General features: G+C 46.4%; 1 protein-coding gene across 1 annotated transcript in view; it reads right to left on the bottom strand.

The window, feature by feature from the left end:
* Window positions 1-13,404: 13,404 nt before the first annotated feature.
* NUDT14 (nudix hydrolase 14) overlaps window positions 13,405-20,060 on the bottom strand; it is a 60,163-nt gene continuing 53,507 nt past the window's right edge. Inside the window, exon 5 of the mRNA XM_058807126.1 lies at window positions 13,405-15,427. Within this exon, the coding sequence (XP_058663109.1) occupies window positions 15,187-15,427 (241 nt within the window). The 3' untranslated portion in view covers window positions 13,405-15,186. The remainder of the gene's footprint in view (window positions 15,428-20,060) is intronic.

The raw sequence follows: 20,060 nt of genomic DNA on the forward strand, positions 1-20,060 counted from the left end.
TGTCCTACAAACTGCAGGACCAAGGGCAGGGCAAGCTGCTGGGCCATGCGCCACGCCTGTTTGCCCATTAGTCCATTTCTTGCCCATTTGCCCATTTCTTGCCCATTTGCCCATTTGCCCATTTTTGTCCATTTTTGCCCATTTTTGCCTCCCGGGGGCCATTTGACCGTCCCTTGGCTGCTCCTGGCACTGCCCCCTCCTCGCCTGGTTCTGGCTGGACCCGCCGGGCCCCAGGGCTGTCCCTGGGCTGGGGAACCCCCGGCACTGCTCGGTCTGAGCCTCACCCCCACACTTACTTACCTCACACACCCACTGAGGTTGTCACTGCTGTTCCTCCCTCTTTGCAGTGGTGCAAAGGCAACTCCCACATCCCCAACGAGATGGGGGTGAGATGGGAGGAGATGAAGGCCAGAAAGTGCTGATTTCTCATTTCACAGCTTGAATAGAAAATTTCATGTGATCTCAGCATCCCCCCTTCCCCACTGCCCTTCCCTGGTGATGAACATGCTTGTGCCAGCTCAGATTCAGTGCCTGAGCCATGGAACACCATCTCCCTATGGCACTTACAGGAGCTTCCAAAGACATGGAGGTGGCTTTGTAATGGAAACCAAATGAGATGTCTCCTAAAACATGTTTTCTGGAAGGCTCCTGGCTCACTTCCAGGAGAGGCCCTTTGGTTCTGCCTGGCACAACCTTTACATGAACTCCCCCTGCCCAAAGGACAGTGGATTGTAGGTTTGGCTGCCTGCATCCCTCATCCAGCTGGAGCACATAGCATTAGCTAGGATGTTCATATTTCTTGGTGAAAGAAAATAATAAAAGCAGAGCAAGTGTTAAGGGATGCCCACCCTGTGTTTATTTTCTCCTGACGTGCTCACACATCTCCAGTTTTTCACAGATTAATTTTTACTCCCTGTGTTGTGGCTTTTTTCAATTTTACAGAGACTTGAAGCTGAACTCATTTACACTAGAAAGAATGTTCCTTGCTTCAGCTTCCCAACATGGGTTAAAATCAATAACATTAAAGTTTATTTTAAACACTTTAGTTTAGCAAAGCTATTTTCTCAGCATTCCAGCCTGCTGTCAGTTTTTTCACTGCTATTTGCAATGCATTAGGTGTAGTAAAGGAGTGTTTCACAATCCCATCTGCTTTCAAAGACCTTTCTAACAAACCCTGCAATGAGGATATAATTCATGCGATGACCTTGGTCAAAAACAAACATAGGCCCCAAGGTGCAGCACGTGCAAGGGAGTTGATACACACACAGGTTTCATTTTAAAAGAGGTTTTATGTGACACTGTCTTGCCAAAGCTGGCTGGCCTTGTGTACACCCAGCAGCATCACTGCTGCTGGGCAGGGAGCTATTCCTTGGCTCATTTGGAATATACATTTTATGGTTTTGAATAGACCCCATAGCCTGGGAAATGCCCATGAGCTGATGTTTGCAAATACATGATGCCATTACCTTGTCAGCAGAATGAACCTATGCTCCATATTGTCCAACAGCAGAACTTGAAAGGGATGATCAGACATTTCTGTGAGTGTGAAGGGGTTGGGGGAGGCAAGGTGGGTGAATAAATTTGCCACAGATGACACAGCTCTGCAGGCAGGTCCCCCAAGGAGAGGGCAGTTGGGTTTTCTGTGCTGCAGACCTGACTGCCACAGACCAGGCTTCAAGCAGCTGATCTGGAGCAGCTGCAGACTCAGCTGCTGTCATGGAGCATTGAGCCATACATGGACCAGGCTTTGACATTTCCCCCCACTTCTGAAAACCAGGTCACCTCTCAGGTGCTGGCAGTGGCGTTAAAAGTCTAATTTTAGGCTCCTGGCTGCAGCAAGCATCCCTGTAAATGCTCAGTTTCTCTGCCAAGCTTCTGTAGGCTGGAGTGGAAATTTGCATCAAGAAGGCTCCACTGTCTGCACTCTGAATGGAAATAAGAAAAAAAAAATACTCAGGGAGATCATCTGGACAGAGTTATCTCTGAGAAGGCAACACAAGCAATAGAGAAAGAATTAGTTATTTTGTTTTTCAGCACAGTTTTGGGGTCCAGCCTGTGACTTTTCCATCTTCCCACCCTCCCTATTGAGCTGCAGGCAGTTGCAGGCTGCCACCCCACTGACCGTCCCTTGGAGCCCCTGGAATGGTCCATGCTCAGCACCAGCTACATGCAGAAACAAAACTGGACCAGGAGGTAGCTGTGAGCATCTTGAGATGCTGTTGGCTCTGTTGTCACACCTCACATCTGCTGCACACCAAAGGGAGATGGGGACTGCAGGAATCCTGGCATTTTGTGGGAAGGAGGTGGGAGCAGGAAGGGATGGTGGGGGCTTTGAGGAAGAAGGGGAGTGGATACTTGCCATGCTGTCCCCATGGTCCCACACACATAACTGATACTCTGGGATGACCCCTGGGTTATCTGAGGCTGCAGATTAGCCAAGGACTTGTTTGAAAGGACAGTTATTTTACAGTGGTGTGAGTTATCTGAGATGCAGGTTGCATGCATGAAAGCACAATACTTGGAGCTCCTCAATTCAAAGCATTGTGATGTGATAGTGAGATACATATTATAGGGCCTTAAATCATGTCTACAGCCCTGATTACAAATTCACACAGTCCTGTCTCAGCATGCACCAGGAGCAGAGTCAGACCTGGAAAAAATTCTTTGGGGATGGACTACTCAAGTGCTCCAAATTCCTGCTCAGTCTCTGGGGCAGGATACTGATTCAGTGTTACCTCAGGCTTTCAGCTTGGAGAAAGCCTGTGCCACTTGCAGAGAAGGTCCTGCAGATATTTGGGGCACAGCGGTTCCATCCAGCCACTGCCACTCTCCTAGCACAGGAGTACAGACACAGGCCAGCTGGCACAGTGTCAAATCCTGGCCCTGCAAAAACTTGTGGATTTTCTGGCATAGGCCAGGGTTTCACCAGGCACATTCCTGCTCAACTTCATACCTTTTATCCTTGTTCATTACAACTTAAAATCCAACTGAACAGACCACCCAGGCACTGGTCAGAGAAATGCATTTTCCAGTGTCTGGAGGAACAAGGAGGATTGCCATGTCCCTTTGTCCTGGGTCTCTTGTGCCCATTTACCAGGCAGAGTCTGCTGTATTGTTAACTACAGCACTAAGTGCCCCCCAGCTGCCTATTCTGCATTTTACAGGATCTGGACAACTCCTGCATTTGCTTTCAGGGTCTTGTGCCTTTCCAAGGATTCTGGAGGATAACCTGCAATTGGGCTACCTGGTATAAATGGGTAGGCTAATTTTCAGGGGACTTTTTAAAATTTATTATCTTTATATTTAAATGGCAAACTTTTGCCATAAATTCTGGTCCAATGTATCATATCCAGGGATGAAACCTCTGAGGCAACCACTCTGACAGAGGATCCAGAGACAGCAGGTAAGGAAGGTGCTGCAGGCACATGGAGAGGAGTCAAACATCCATCCTGACCCCTCCTCTGTGGAAGCCAATACAGATCCTACACTGGGATTGCTTTTGGCAACTGTGTTTTCCAGGCCATATTTCTAAAGGAGAAAAAAGCACTCAAATCTGTGACTTAAGGGCAAAAACTCTTCACCTCCTCAAGCCTCTCTGAAAAAACTCTAAACTGTGTGAGGGTAATGGGTAATGATGCTCTTTTTAAATGAGCCTTACTTAAAGAAGCCCCAGTTGTGCTGAAGATAACTTCAGATAGGGGAGCTAATTACTTTGCAATCTCCAGCTGAGAATATGAAACGCTGGAAAAAGCTTCTTGGTGTACCCAGCTCTGCAATTCTACAGAGGAAACAATGGCCATGCACGGCTGGGGTAGCCTCGAGCCAGGGCTGCTGATAAGCAGCAGCAGCAGCAGGCAGGCAGACAACATCTTGAGCATCTTGAGCAGCCTTAGGGCAGGACTGCACTGGGAGCAGCCACTGACAGATGCTGGAGACCTTTTCCTGACCAGAAAACATCCTGTAGGGAGCTCAGAGACAGGTATAGCTCTGGAAGGAGGGAAGAGTGGTTTCTCTTCACATTTCTATCCCTATGTCCTTTTTCTGGTAGGGTCTGTGGTCAGAAGGCCTGGAAATGCAGCAAGTGCTCATTTTACTCGATAGCAGATCTGGATTTTGGTGTTGACAGTTCTCAGTAAGCTGTTGCAGACGGAGCTGTGCCAAAACAATCAAGGCAAAGAAAAGCCATTCTATCTCTCTGTGTAGGGTAAGTCAACAGAGATCCTTCTCTGGAAACAACAGAGCTGTATTTATTTGCATCCAACCTGGTTTAGCCCTGATTTGGCAAATAAAACCATGTAATTTCCATCAACGAGCAGCTGAAAATTCCCCTCTGCTTTCAGAGACCTTTTGAAGTGGGGATGCCTCATATTTCTTAGAAAATTGATGAAACCTGAAAGATTAAACCACACTTCTCTATCATCACAGCATGGGGCACCTGGGCTTCTTTAGGAGGTGGCACAGAAAGGTTCTGTATAGTCTGAGGTGATCAGAAATGCCACTGTGGTTGGTAAGGTCACACACTTGCTGCAGCAAAGGTGTGGGGACAAGTCTGCACCTGACTGAGTTGATGCCACTGAACCTGTGGCCCTGTCTGTGCTGGGCTGGGGGCATTCACCAGCCCCATGGGACACCTCCATCTTGCAGGAGCCTCCCTGGCATATTCTTCACTGTGAGAGTGGTGAGGCATTGGCACAGGCTGCCAAGAAATCCCTGGATGGCACATTCCTGTAAGTGTTGAAGGCCAGGTTGGATCAGGCTGTTAGGAGCAGCCTGATCTAGTGGAAGGTGTCCCTGTCCATGGCAGGGGGGTTGGAGCTGGGTGATCATGAAGGTCCCTTCCAACACAAACCATTCTAGGTTCTGTGATGATATGAGGGTGGAGGAAAGGTTTTTGTGCTGGATGTTTCTGGAGTTATGATCCTTTCTGGGCCTTCAGGTGTAGGGGGTGCTCCGTTTGTACAGTGGCACAAGTTCATCTCCTGGGCACTGCAGAGTGATGATGACAGAGCTGTGTGCCTCTGAGAACTTTCCTCCCATCCCTGCTTGAGCAGACCTGATCACTTGGGATCTTGTAATGGTTTTCATCAGTGCTGAAAAGAAGCTTTCCAATGAATTCAGAGCAAAACCATCCCCTTAGACAGGTACCAACATACAACTCACTGGGGAAAACACCTTCCTGAGAAAGAGCCTTCATTTATCTGTGAGGCAGAAAAGCTCCTACTGATGGCTGTGAGCAAAATTAAGAGCTTTTGGCTTGTGCATCTATAATTAGACTGAGCAGAAGGCAAAATATTCCATTATGACAACTTCAGAGTTGAAAGAAATAGGTCTGAGCAGATGTTGATTTGCAGGATAAACAAATTAATTCAATTCAATTTAGTCCCCTCTACAGTTACAGTCCTTTGTTCCTCGATTTAAAGTGTCAAATACAGGGCTCATGCTGTACACATGACGAAAAACACATGCCAGGACAGGCACATAAATCTGAAAATAGAAAATATATCCAGTATCCTTGAGGTCTGCTGTATTTCCATATCATCCCTTAACCTTCAGGACCTTGGCTGTTACCCAGGGCTGGTGTTCCACAAACACACACTGGATTTACAAAGCCTTCACAGCTTGCCAGTGGAAGGATTGCCTTTGATGCAGGGACCTCTAAGATTACAGGGCTGCTAGGATGGTCATTAGGTTGGACATTGAGCCTCCCAGTCTCCAAATTTTCTGGTGAAAACAATGTCCTTTGTAAAAGGCTGTTTGGTGGCTTGATGATGGGAGGGAGTCAAATGGACACAAGCATGGGGTTGGTGCTGAGCTGCTCCCTGCACATCCATCTGTCCTCAACTGGGAGGGCACAATCCTTTGGAATGGGACCTTCCTGGAGGCTCTGGAAAAGCCCAAGCTCATAAAGGGTGTCAGTGCAAATTGCTTGAGAATAAGCTTGGCTGGAGACAAACAAGCAAGCAAGCAAGCAAACAAGCAAACAAACAAACAAACAAGGGATCCCTCCTGGAGTCAAATGCTCTCTCTGAAAAGCTGAGCTGGGGTTTAAAGGGCTTTACTTCCTTCAGAGGTCTTGGAGAGGTCTGGGGCTTCTCTGACTTCCAAGTTTAGACTGAGACATAATTCAGCCCTTTTAATAACTGAAAGGCATTGAGTCTTCTTAGTCCAAAGGAGCAGATAAGCAGCTTTCTGAGTACTCAAACTCAGGTTGGTTTTATAGCATTAGTGCAATACTCTGTCTATGCTTAATAATGTGGTTTGTATCAGTGGAATGTCAGTGTACACACAGGCTTAGAACAATTGTCTAACATTTTTATTGTCTGGCATTCACTTGTCCAAAATTTTAGAAGGATTTGTTTGATCTAGAGCCCCCATGACCTGCATACAAGGGGCCGGTGGGAGGGCTGAGCACTGCATAATGACATGGAATACTCTTGAGCTGCTCTGTATTGGATGCTGCTGCATGGGATCTGACATCTCCAGGTGGCACAAAGAGGCAGGCACTGCTCCTTGTACCTCAGAATGACCCAGCTGGCCCAAAACTGGTTAAAGGGAAGGAAACAGTTCATAACCTGCACAGATGGCTCCTGTTAACTCCCCTGTGTCACCCCTATGGCTCAGTCTGGAGTTTCATGGCAGTGTGTGCTCTTGGCTGGCAAAACAAGAGGGGCTATGAAATGACCCAAGCTGCCTTTGATTGCTGTCCTGCAGACAAGATCTTTGGTTTTGTTTTGAACTACAATAGGATGGATATCTGCAGCTGGAGCATGGCTGTAGCAGTAGGATATGTCAAAATTCATCAGACTACTGCCCAAACAGTCTTGTGAGCTTTTCCAAAGAACTGAAGGCTTCCTCATGCCATGGAAATCTTGGCTGGAGATGGGTCCTGAGCCCCCTGAAACATTTAGAGTGGTCCTGCCTTGCTCCAGACTCCCCTGCTCCCAGGGATTCAGCAGTTTCTGCTTTTCTTGAAGAGACAACCAAAGTTTTATTACACAAAAAATATCTAAATATAGTACCTGAGGGAAAAAAGTTCCTCTTTTTTGTATCAAGTGTAAATGCTCTGTGTAAATTCTGCAGTGCTCTATGCACATCCTGGATGTGCTTTACGAAGCCAGTGAGGCAAAATCAGCCCTGGGAGCACCAGCCCTGCAATCCCAAACCACCACTCTCAGCTCCAACCCTCTCCCATCTTGTTCAGAAATAGGACTTTACAGAAAAACATGTTTTGTAAGCAAACAAGTTCACAAAAATGAGTAATTTTGTTAAATGTCAGCCTAGTTGCATTTCATGTTTCCATCTCCCCTCTCTGCTTGCCAGACAGCCCAGGCTGGGTGCTCAGGTACAGGTGACAGAAGAAACACTGGGAGAAATTCATCACCCTGTGGGTGGCAGAGCTCATGGTCCAGCTCTGTGGGATGCTTGTGCTGCAACTCCATGGGCTTGCCCTCTCCAGTGGCATTGTTAAACTCATCCTGGAGCAACCATCCCATCCAAGAGGTGGAGGTGCCGTGGTGAGCAGCAGCCAGAGCACTTGCTCTCACAGGCAGGTTGCATAAGCCTTGTTTCTCTGGAAAAGCAGCTAAAAATAGCCAGGGGGGATGTGCCAGGGGCTGCAGGCTCCTGCTGCCAGGTTTGTTTTACATTGCAGCAGCTCTGGGACTCAGTCCCAGGCCACGCACCGTGCCTGGAGCCAGGCTTTGGGAAGGGAGGGCTGGGGCTGGGCTGCCATGAGCCAGCACCCACAGCTGGGCTGGGGCCACAGGAGCTGCCCTGTGCTCTGCCCTCGGAGCCACAGTCCTCACTGGGAGCCTGCCCAGCCCCTGGGGACCCCCAGGCCCTGACCCACACCCAGAGCTGCTCGTTAACCAGGAGGAGGGACGTGGTCTCAGTTTCTTTATCCCTTGTAAGAGGGTTTGCACCATGAGGTGATACCTTTCTCCAGAGCAGCCTGGTCAAGTGGAAATCAACACTAGCTAAGTAAATGCTGATCATCCTGCTTAGAGACTTGAATTAAAAAGCTTTACCAATCAGCCTTGATTGATAGAAAAAGGACAGGGCATTAGGATCAGGCTTTAGAAGGTAAGACATTCACTTTGATCTTTTTGTTTCCCCATTTATTAACCAGGAACAAACCTATCATTAACAGCAGAATATTTACACATTGCTTTTGCCAGTGAGAAAAAACAAATGGACATGTTAGAGTCCACCTAGGAACTAAATCCTGCTGCTCTGTTGTGATCAATAAGCCTGTTAGCCTTCCCTCAGTGCCTTGGCTCCCAGAGAGCCCCTGCAATCAGATCTGATTATGGTGATGTATTGGTGTGATTTTGACTGTGCTCGTCTGAGAGGCTGGGATCAGGTTGTGTGGAGGAGCAATAAAACAAATAAAAAATAGCAGTAAAAAAATTACCTTGAACAAAGACATTAGTGGTAAAACAAAGCCATTTGGAAAAATAAAGCTGGCAGCATGACTGGGAAGATGTAGCAGGTGAGAACATTGAGTACAAAGCTGGTACCTGGCTTGGCCATGTCCTGCTCCAGCTCTGGGCAGCCCAAAATGATGCTGCTGCTGCAGATGGGACAGTCTCCACCTTTACAAAATCAGCTGGTCAGGGATGTAAAGGGTTGTGACTGCTTTGGAGGTCAGCCTGAGGCTGTGCAATTTTCATACACACCCTGCACCAGCCTAACCCTGTTCCCTATTTTCCTGGCAGCCTGTTGCAAACCTCTCTCCCTGCTCTTTACAGATACTGCATAAATATCAGACAAAAGGTTGCTCACTCCAGCAAATGGGGTTTTCTGAAGCACTTCCATGACTAAGCATAAACCTTGAATGTGATCTTGGCTGCTTTGCCCTGATGCTACCCCAGCCATGATAGGAAGAGACAGGACAGATCCTGATGCCATTCCTGAAGACCCAGGAGGTTTGCTGTGGATGTGGAAGGTCCCAGCTCTGTGGCTGCATTCAGACCCTGCAGGCTCGGGGCTCCCCGTGCTGCTGACACCCTGCTAAGCTGCCACAGTAGGAACAACCAGGCTGCAAACTCACCCTGGGGCTCGCACATGATTGATGGCAGAGAGCAGTGGGGCTGGCAAGTGGATGAGCAGCTGATGGATGGCTGTAACTCAAGCCTCTGCATCCCTTCTGCAGCTCCAGGGTCAGCAGCACTCGGGCTGTGGCACAAACCCAGCCAGGCCAGCGAGCTCTCACTGAGAGCCTGCTCAAAATGGGAATGTGTGGAGCAGCAAACCCCAGGTTCTGCCTCTGGGGAGACGCATGGGGGGTGCTGAAGTCTCCCCAAAGTCTTTTGCGTTAATAGTGACTAGAAAAGGGGTGCTGGAGAAAGTGTGGCACAAACTCTGGTTTTGTTTCCCTGATTTTACTGCAAGAGGAGACCTTCCAAACGCCAGGGTGGGAGCGGGGGGAGCGTGAAGGACCAAAGGAAGGAGGTTACAGCAGGAGCGTGTGGGTTATCGCTGCTGCGAGCGCATTCCTGAGGGCCGGGCGGGCCCCTCGCACCAGCCCCGCCGCGCTGTTTGCACAGCGCCCGCCGCTCGCCCCAAGAACATTTCTTAAATTGTTTCTAGCACTCTCAAGAGCGTGATTGTGCCTTGAACAGTTATTTTAGCGATTGCTGCACGAGCAAGTGTTTCCCCAACACCCCCTCCCCACGAAACGAGACAGGACTCCGGAGGGACCCACACGCTGGGCAGGAGATGGAGGCACCTTCTACTCACCTTTTACTCACCAGCTCCGGCCAGACACGTTGGATTGGTGACCAAACCACATTGGTGACCCTGGGCCCAAAGCCTGTCCCCATCCCCAGCCCCAGGAGAGCTGGAGGGGACCAGCAGGCTGGAGCACAGCGATTCTCATGGCCCTGGCCCTGCCCCAGCCCCTGGGGTGGTTTTGGAGGTGGTGGCCACAGACAGAGCACAAACCACAGAGCACAGGGCACAGGGCACAGGGCACAGAACCATCCGTGCCCACCGTCACCTGCTGAGGACTTTGGAAAGGGCTGGGTGGGGCCAGTGCTGTGCCAGACACCCCAAAGCACTGGGGCAAGGCTCATCAGGTGTTTCCATGGCACCTAGGACCAGGTGAGATGTCCCTCTGGGCTTATTGTCAGGGAATTAACAAACTGACCTGTTTTGTTTTGTTTTCCCCCAAGTCCCTCTCCACAAGTCCCAGGAAACAGAGTTAAATCCAGGCTGTGTTCACAGCATGATGGACATGCACGAGATGGCATCATTTGGAGGAGTCAGTCTCTCACACAGCTTCAGCCCCAGGGGCTTCCCCCACACAGCAACATTTTGCTGTCATAAAAGGATCAAATCATGCTTTTCTCACTGTTGAATGCTCTACCCATCAACCCATACCCCGAGAATTGACACACAGGTGGGCACAGGAGGAGCCCAGGGATTTTTCCGTTAACGAAGCTGGGGCACGAGGGCCACTGTTAATGATGGTGGCTGACAGACATTCCCACATTGCCCATTCCCAGCCCCTTTTCCTCGTAACCAAGGGTCCAAAAGGGGTTTCTCTGAGCGTCACTGCTTTGAATGTTTTATTAGAGAGTAAGCCAGTACAGGATATTGAGCACTTCAGCAGCAGAGCAATACAGGCCATGGTTGGCAGGGTTTAATATGGATCTGATTGTATTTCCAATTACGAGAAATGCACTGAAGCCAGTCCTGAGGCAGGCCAGAGAGCTCCAAGCACCACAAATCTGGGCCATTTAGCTGCTATGAATTCTTCCTCTCTTCCCTCATGATTCATCTCGGGAGCATTTGAGTCCTTGTAAAAATGCATTGCCAATTAAAATGTGAGAGTGGCTCTGAAGGATTAGACAAATTGAGAAGTACCTTTTGTAGCAGGGTGGGATTTGAGCATCCCCTTTTTTTTGTTGGTATCAAGCAAAATCCTGCATGACCCAATGGGAATGAAAACTCCTGCTGAAAAGCTACTCCAAAGTCCATGGCATCCTTCCTATAATGAAAGTCAATGGAGTGAGGTTGAGGTCTCTTAATGCTGTGCTGTGTGGGGCTGAGGTCTTGGAGCTCCACCTTAATGCTGTGCTGTGCGAGATGCAGCATCCCAAAGCAAAGCAAGCAAATCCCTTTTTGGAGAGGCTGAGCCCAAACAGGGCTTGAAAATCATTGGTAGCTGATGCCAGAGTCATTGGGCAGCATCCCTGGGGCTGCAGAAACAGGAACCTGCTGTATCCTAGAATCACTGTCTTGGGAGAGACCTTAAAGATCATCTGATTCCAACCCCCCTGCCATGATGGGGCAGGTTGCTCTCGTCCCCTGTCCCCTCTCAGGCAGCAGCACTGCCCTGCCTGTTACCTCCACCAGGCATAGCCACCAAGACAGGAGCTGCAAATCCCTCCTGTGTGCACAGGCTTCTCTCTGATCCCCCTGAAGCCTGTGCAAGCTTCAGGCTGTGGCTCCCAGCGGCTTCAAACAAGCGCATTAATCTGTGACAGCCTCCCCTGGCAGAGCGCGGGCAGGGAGCGCAGCAGGGGCGGCCCAGACAGACTTTTATGGCCACAAAGGCCACGTCGCACCTGCTGACGGTTGTGAATAGACTTGCAGACAGCACCAGGTGTGCCATTGCAACAGATTGCACAACTGGGTGTGCCTTTCATCTATGTATAGAGCCCCGGCCAGGGGATGGAGCGTGCTCGGCAATTGTCCTAATTTAGCAAAAATCCTATTTGTCCAGCGGGTCGGCACGTGTATTTCAGGAGCAATCATCTCGCTTGTCCTTGGCCTGGCCCCGGGCCGGGCCTGCGGGGAGCCGGGAGCGCCGCTGTTGTGGCCGGGGCAGGGATGGAGATCAGGGAGGGGAGAGGGAAAGGGAGCGGGCGGCGGAGCATCCCCGCATTCCCCAGGGAATCCCGCACCCCACGGGGCGATTCAGCTCGCTTGTTTACACTGACAGGCTTTTAGAGAAGGCGTTTTAATCACATCTCTGCTCGTGAGAGCCGGGAGCAGCTCAGGGCTTGCAGCCACTTCACAAATAGGGTCACAAAGAGCAGCACCAGACTACATCCATGTATTTGCAAGGTGCTGGTGCCTTCTCTTCTGCCATCCAATAGTGAGCCCGACAGCGACACTGCATTGAAGATTTTATCATTCCAGGCTTCATTAGAAGTCTGAGTCATAACTTCGGGTTCATTAGATTATTTCTGCATCTCAAAGTCACTTCGTAAAGACAGCAGAGATTCTAAGACTTGTGTTATAAATGTGGACCACTCAATTGTACTCAATAAAAGATGCTGATCTCAGGGGGATGGTGGGATGAGATCAGCTCAGAGTTCTGCAGGCTGGAGCCAGAATTCATTAGCAGCAAATGGGGACCCTGCTTTATGCTAGCTGTCCACCCTCCATGGATGTATGTGTGGTGGCACATCCAAAGGATGCATCAAAGACGCAGATGTGATTGTGAGATTCCATTAGAAGAACTTTCTCCCTGCCTGGCTTGGCCAATGTATATTGGATTTGCTCTAATTAGGATCTTTGAAATGAGCCCAGATGAGTTAAATGACATCTGAATTGTTCTGGTTTTATTTTTATAAATATGATTCATCTACTGTATTGAAAAAAAAACCTAACAAGGCCAAGCCCTTTGTCCCACATTTTCAAACCTTTATAATTGCTTATAAAATCTCCCACCAAAACTGACGTGGAAAAAGTAAGAGGTGGAAGACACATTTATATTTAATATTGCAGATTCAAACTCCAGATCCCCCATTGCTTTATGCACAGCTTTCAGCACTGATGTTTCTGTGGAAAATTCCCAAACTGTGGCAGAAAAAGGACGTAATCTGGTGACTGTTTTGTGTGTTTGAGAATTGCACAATGCAGGGATGGTGAGGCAGAGCATAGGGATGGAGTCCAGCATCCCTGGGAGTGTAAAGGTTTCACAGCACTGCAGCCCCCCAGGAGTTTGTGGGTGTGTGCCCAGCAGAGCCCTGGAGGAGCAGACTGGGAGCTGGGGATGCTTCTTGTCTGGCTGCCTGCATCAGGAGGATGCTGAGGGAATGCCCAGCTCATGCCACTGCCCTCCATCACTATTATCCACGAGTTTCAACTGCTTAAAACACTCTGGAGCCTGCAGGTTGTGTTGGTGGGGTCACCTGAGAGCAAGCAGAGCACTGATGCCACCCTGCCACTCCTGTGGCTTCCTCCACACTGCCACGTGTTCCCTTCTTCCCACAGGGTGAGCTCCAGCTCTCACCCCACCCCTGGGAAGGAGCAGGACCTGGGGCCAGGTTTTGGCAAGCCTGGTACTGCCCCAGGGAGGTTTGGTACATTGAGGAACAGTCACAGCGCCTTAGAGGGGCAAAATATTTTATTTTTCCCAATTTCTGCATTATACAGAAAAAAGACTTTTGACATGTATGCATACAAGCTACTGTGTGACCAGCAATTCTGGTGGAATAAAACAGAAACTTTGGTTATTACAGCCTGGAATAAAAGGCATTATTTATTCTATGGACTGTAGTAGTTCATAAAGCCTCAGCAGCAATCAGGACACACTGTACTAGACAGAGCAGTGGAGACCCCACCTTGAAACACCTTCCAATGTAAATACATCAGACAGACAGAATTTATTTGCTTCTCACAATAACTCAGCCCTTGACTCACCATGGACCAGGCCCAGCTCAACACAGCTGTTCAGTTCAGTTGTGTCTGAACTTCCACAAATAGCCTGACTCCACAGGCAGAGGCTGCTTCTTCTTCAGTGGCTTTCCAAGGACCTTTCCTCCCTATCAGGAGGAGAACCAGCAAGCAGCAATTCTAAATGCCCTTTTTAAAAAAAACTTTTTTATTTATACATCTATTGAGATAAGCAGTGATTTAAAATCAGCCACTGGACACCATCAGACACCTCTGCTGCATTTATTTCAGCTGTTAAGTTCGAGTTTGCATATTTGCAGTTCTCTTCTAAACACACTTAGCACCTCAGTACTCCTGGAGGCATTTATAATGTGGGCATGTTGCTTAAGTCAGTGAATAACATAACCCAGTGCATAATTAAATTGCCAGACTTCATTCTGTTTCATTCATGCTCTTAACAGTTTCACACGACAAACACTCCACATCCAAACTGCACTGATAGAACAAGTACTATATGTTCTAATTAGACCACTTTATTAAATCAAATTAAATCAAATTATTAAATCAAGATGTTGATTTAAAAAGCCATTCCTCAGGATGTCTGTGCAGGTTGCACAGGCTTTCATGTAAACTGCACAAATGATGATAAAATCACAATAAAGCACTTCCAATCATTAGATTCCAAGAAGTGTTATCTGAGGGGTAAGTCCCATTCCTCCCATTTGGTGGTAAGGAAATTGAGACCACAGCAACCTCAGAGCAATCCCTTGTGGTAATCACCTCATTGTCAAATTAAAAGCATTCGGCCTCTCTGGTCCTGCTCTAGGGGACAAAGTTTGATCTGATTTATCAACTATTGCCCATAAAGCAAACAAAGCAGCATGTGTTCCAGCAGAAGCCCCCATCCTTCACCCCTCCATCACCATCACTGCTGCCCAGCATTGTGATGGGAACAAACAGGAGCACATCCCCTTACAGCTGCTGCACTGTCAGAGTGACACGTTAGCAGGATTTCCAGATTTACTGTTTGCTTATGAAATAAAGGTTTGCATGTTCAGAAATGCAAAGGCCTCCTCTGCACAGGAGCCACACACACAGAGAAAGCTGCTCCCTGAAAGCTGTGCTGAACTCAGGAACCTTGTTAAGGTATCTGTGACTATTAAGGTTTGCTGCTTTCTTCAAAAAAATATCAAAACTGACAATGAATGCACATTGCCAGTATGTACAGACACGGTGAGAGGCTCCTGGGGCAGCTGTGCTGAGGGCTTGGGCAGCTCCTCAAAACAGTGCTGTGAGAAAGGAGATCTGGACACATTCAATTAACTGCACAAAAATCAACATTTGCCTCTCCAAGGCAAATCCTGGTCCCAGCGATTCCAGTTAGTGTTTTGCTAATAATGGAAATTGTGTGAAGATTTTAATTCAGATTATACTTTTAAGTTTATTTAAAGAAAACTTTGTCCTGTGAGAAGTTGAGTTGATTGAGGCAGGCAGATTTGCAGCTTTCTGTAGGCCCAGCACGAGCAGAAAAGCCTTCCTTAAAATCATGGTGCTTTACTTTTTGGGTAGTTTAGGTGCTATGTTGTTGTGGAACCACATGAAGCTGAAGATGACACCCATTGTCTTCGGGAAAGTCTCATCATAAGCAAACTTCATGGATTCTCCTAAAGGAATTTCCACAACTTCTATCAGCTCTCCTTCTTCAGGCTGGCCACCTCCTCCACTGGTTCTCATCTGGTCATTTACTTCTGCATAAAACAAAGTCTGCCTAGAACCTGTCACACCAACTCCAGACCTGGAAAAAAACAGAGAGGAAACTCTGGTTTAGACAGAGAGAAGGCATCAAGGAGCTGGGAATGGAAACCTGGGCCCTTCATGTGTGAGACAGAATTATTGAGACAGAAATTGATTGCAACTTTCAAGCAGAAATATCAACAGTTTTGAATATAGTTCCATATAAAATAGATCCATCTTCAAATGTATTCCTTGGAAATATGTGATTTTGGGATAAAATAAAAAAAGAAAAAAATTTGTATTGGTGAACTGTGGTCCTAGACACACTGAAGTCAACAGAAGTTCTTCCAGCTGACCTCAGGGAGAGCAAACTGCAGGATGACTCACAGAGATGCACAAACAAAAGGAGGAAGCTCCCCAGTCTATCTGTGTGCTGTCGTGCTACATTTGTTTGCTTGTTTTTACACAAATATTTAGATTTTTTACTCTTAAGAGGATTATGTCCATTCACAGCTGGAGTCCTCCACTCATGGACTGGATAGGTAAAGAAGGGAAAGGCAGTCTGAGACTCCCTTTCTATCCTTCCTGAACTTTAGCCCTGACCCAAATGGACCACTGTAAGCACGCACATGTCCAAAGTAATTCAGTCTCCCTGCTAAATTTGCTTCAGTGGATTTGAGGATATTTTAGATTATATAGTCTTTCTTCAGCTAGACTGCTTGCTGTGTATTATACTTCTTATTTGTTAATCCTCTATTTCCTTAGGACTATTTAATTTAGGTATTATTAAATAAGGGATAAGTAGATAATCCACTCATTTAGTCCTTCCAAGAAAATATTCACATTGTAATTGCAATTTCTTAATTTCACATGATTACAAGCGACTTTTCACATTAAATCTGGATCCAAGTTCACTGAAACTATGAATGAGGCATTAGGGCAAGATGAAAAATTAGCTTCCATATTATTACACATACAGAGGATTCTCAGATTTGTAGCAGTGTTATGATCTTAAGAGTGTATATCCAGATTTACCCAACCATTAGTCAACTAAATCTTTCAGTTAATCCAGCACACATCACACCCCAAAGCAGGAATTAATCATTTGTCTCTCAGTTTTCTAAGAACATTGGCAATTACTTTTTTTGAGGAATTAACAGTGACTAGAGAAGTTGGTTTCTAATAGTGACTATTGGTTTCTTACATCAATATACACTTTTAAAAAATATTGAATAGGGAGTGAATCAGTGAATTCTTTTCCTAAAATTACTTCTGATGCATTCTTTGACTTTGGACAAGATGTGTCACCCCTCCAGGACCCCTCCTGTACATCTATGTAAAGAAACTTGACCATCTTTGGCATTTTCAGGAACTCTAAAGGTTGATATTGGACCTCTTTCATTCTGTGCTCATCACATTATTCCAGTGCTAGAACTGGGGGTTTTGATCCATGTTTTAACCAACTGTAAAATTTGCAATACAAAGAATGCAGTTTGCTGGTTGCCACAGGTTCCAGGAAAAACACAGAACTGTGTATAATATATTTAATATCCTGTTTTGTAGTTTTTTTGGGTTTTTTTTATTATGAGTGTCAAGTCTGACACCTTCCTCTGGGGTGCTCCACCTGGAGACCAAAAATTATCCTAACTTGAGTATTTCCATGTACACTTGATATTATATAAAGGTTATATGCAAAACCAGCAAATTTATATAAGGAGTATTTCTACAAGAACATTCTGGCTTGATTATTTACAGCATAATCTCCTTCTATAGCACCTGTCACCATTTCCTTATGACATAGCTACAGCTGTGAAATCAGTTCACTTTCCACACATCTTTTCTCTAAAGTAAAGGAAAACCAATTTCCAAGGTGCTACACTGTAAGACTCAGCTCTTGCCACCACAGCTCAAATAGCAGGACTGACTTCCATATGGTGTAATTTCTTTGTACTTATTCACATGATACTCCCTTGTTATGAAATAAATATATCAAGAGTAGCTATTACACTTAATATACTTGAAAAGATGAAAGTCCTGGACATCAAGGTCTTTTCTTTGTTAAGATGCCCAAAGTTATGGTATTTCTTCACATCTATTGGCGTATAATTAACCACAGAAGCAAACAAAAATTTTTAACAATACATATTCAAAGGAGGACATACCCACATGGTCATTCTCTCTTACTTGATTACCTAACTTTCTCTTCTTTGGTGCAACTTTGCCACAAGATATTAGCTAAAAAGTAATAAAAACTTCCAAGTGAGCTATAAATGAAATTAAAGAATGCTGGTATTAATACTCAATACATTCTATTCTACTCCTTCCTCCCCAAACCAGCAAATCTAACATTTCTAAGCCTACCTAGAACTCCTTCACTATTGAGATGGTGACTTTGCAGACTGTTGCAGGATGTTATTTATAAACATATTCACTGCTTTAACTTGTTGTCTAGTCTCCCTCAAGGGAGCTGACAGTTCCTCCCAATGTGATTATAATAAACTGTGAGGAGCTGTTGACTCCTTCAAGGGCAGAGAGACCTCAATGAATTAAGAGAGGAGCAATCACCACCCATATGGAGTTTAGCATGGGCAAGTGCTGGATTCTGCCTTCAACATCCTCATGAGGTGCAGCAGAGGGACAGACAGCCATCTCCTCACTCCTGTGGCAGAGACAGGACCCGAGGAAACAGCACAAGGCTGAGTCAGGAGAGGATTGGGTTGGACGCTAGAGAAAGGTTCTTCACCCAGAGGGTGTTTGGGCAGTGGAACAGCTCCCCCAGGGCAGTGGTCACAGCACCAAGGCTGACAGAGCTCAAGAAGCTTTGGACAAGGCTCTCAGGCACAGGGTGTGACCCTTGGAGCGTCCTGTGCAGGGCCAGGAGCTGCACCCAATGATCCTAGCGGGTCCCTTCCAACTCAGAAAATTCCATTAGTCTCTGATTCTAAAAGACCATTTCAATGGTTTGAGAAAGAACTTGAAAGATCTAGAAATATACTTTTTTCTTAAAAGAGGCAAATACCTTTTTTCACTTGCTATTTCATTCTCTAAATGCTCTTGTTTACATTGCCAGTTGATAATTTTTGCATAGATCCACATGGACTGCCCTTTACTAAATTAAATATTCTCCAGTATTGCTTACTGATGTCTTTCACGACATTTCCAGACTGCTAATGTATCCTGCTTGTCCTTAGAAAATTGCACAAAAATCAATTCTATTCACATTTTGTCTGTCTTAGTACCTTTTGCTTTTATAGAAACCAGAAGTTAGGTTTGTTGCTTTGAAGCTTTTCAGGTAGAAGTAATAAAGTGATTTTCCATATAACCTTGCAAAACATTGTACATTTCAGTGATGTTGGGCACTGGAAGAGAACAGAGGGAGAAAGTGGGTCTGACTGGTAAATAGGCTACAGGAAATATTATGTTTGCAGTGTGTTTTCAGGTTTATCTGTCACTGGGAATTTTCTCTGCTTTTGCACAATTACCAGCACTTTCTGAGTATGCTGCTTAAGGAATTTTAATGTGCCTTTAATCCTGTCTATACTCCTCTTTCTGCTACAATCTTCTTCTACCCCTCATCTGTGACATACACTTTTCCTTACCCCAGTATTCCCCACTACAATAAAAACACTTTTGCCATGGTTTGAAATGAGTCACCTATTAACAGATTACAGCTATATTCATTAGCTTTGCATCTGTGGAAATCACAGGGGTCAGCACACCCGGACTGCAAGTGATGAGTTTCAGCCTGGGAAAGCCACCTTGCTGATAAAGGTGCCTTCCTGGGACAGGAGAGGCTTGGCTGGGGGAGGGTGGGCAGGTCTGAACTCAGGTCTGAGCCCAGCACCAGCCCATGGTGAGACTTCAGGCTTCAGTGTCAGTCCAGGTTTAGCACCAGACCCAGCAGGTCATGGCTCACACTGACCCAGACCTACTAAGCCTGGCTTGACCTCAGCTGGCTGTTCCAGCTGTATTCTGATGTGTCTGCACAGGGCTTGGCTTCTGTGCCACTGTGGGACAAAGGCAAATGCTCTACACAAAACTCAACTCGTTTTTCCTTGCCTCTTCATCCTTAGGATTGGTTTCCTCTGAGGAGCTGATGGTCATTCCAATTAACAGCTCACAAATATCCTTGTCAAGCCATTAGGGCTTAAGCTCACAAGCCCTGTAATTTCAACAGAGAGATTTTAAACTACAAAACTGTATTAGAACTGAACTTTCTGCATTGCTTCAGACAGTTAGAAACCTCCATTACTTTTGACAACAGCAAGTCTAGGAATGTAAGCATGTCAAAGCAAGGATACCAAAGTCGTATGGTTTTTATCACAGTAGTAACTTATATATAAGTTTAACACATCAAAACAAGATTGTGTGCTGCCTTCCCAAATTTCATTTTGAATAAAACACTCAAACAGTGAGATTAAATCATGCTATGGCTTTTAAAGCCCTGGGCAGCACACTTTGAGGCAATGCCACACCAGAGGAGGAGCTTCTGCAGAATGACTGTGAAGCACTTCTCCCCTCCTGCCCAGGGTGGGAGGCTGTAATTACAGTATTTCCATCTACTTCCTCCTCAGACCAGGGGAAACACAGGAGGCAGACTGTCACTCCAATCTGTTTTTGAAACACACCAATATCAGCTACCACAAAGCCTTTGTTTAACTGCTCCCTTTTATCAAATGCACGAGGAAATACAC

Source organism: Ammospiza caudacuta, chromosome 6 (genome assembly GCF_027887145.1).
Source record: "Ammospiza caudacuta isolate bAmmCau1 chromosome 6, bAmmCau1.pri, whole genome shotgun sequence".
NCBI lineage: Eukaryota > Metazoa > Chordata > Aves > Passeriformes > Passerellidae > Ammospiza > Ammospiza caudacuta.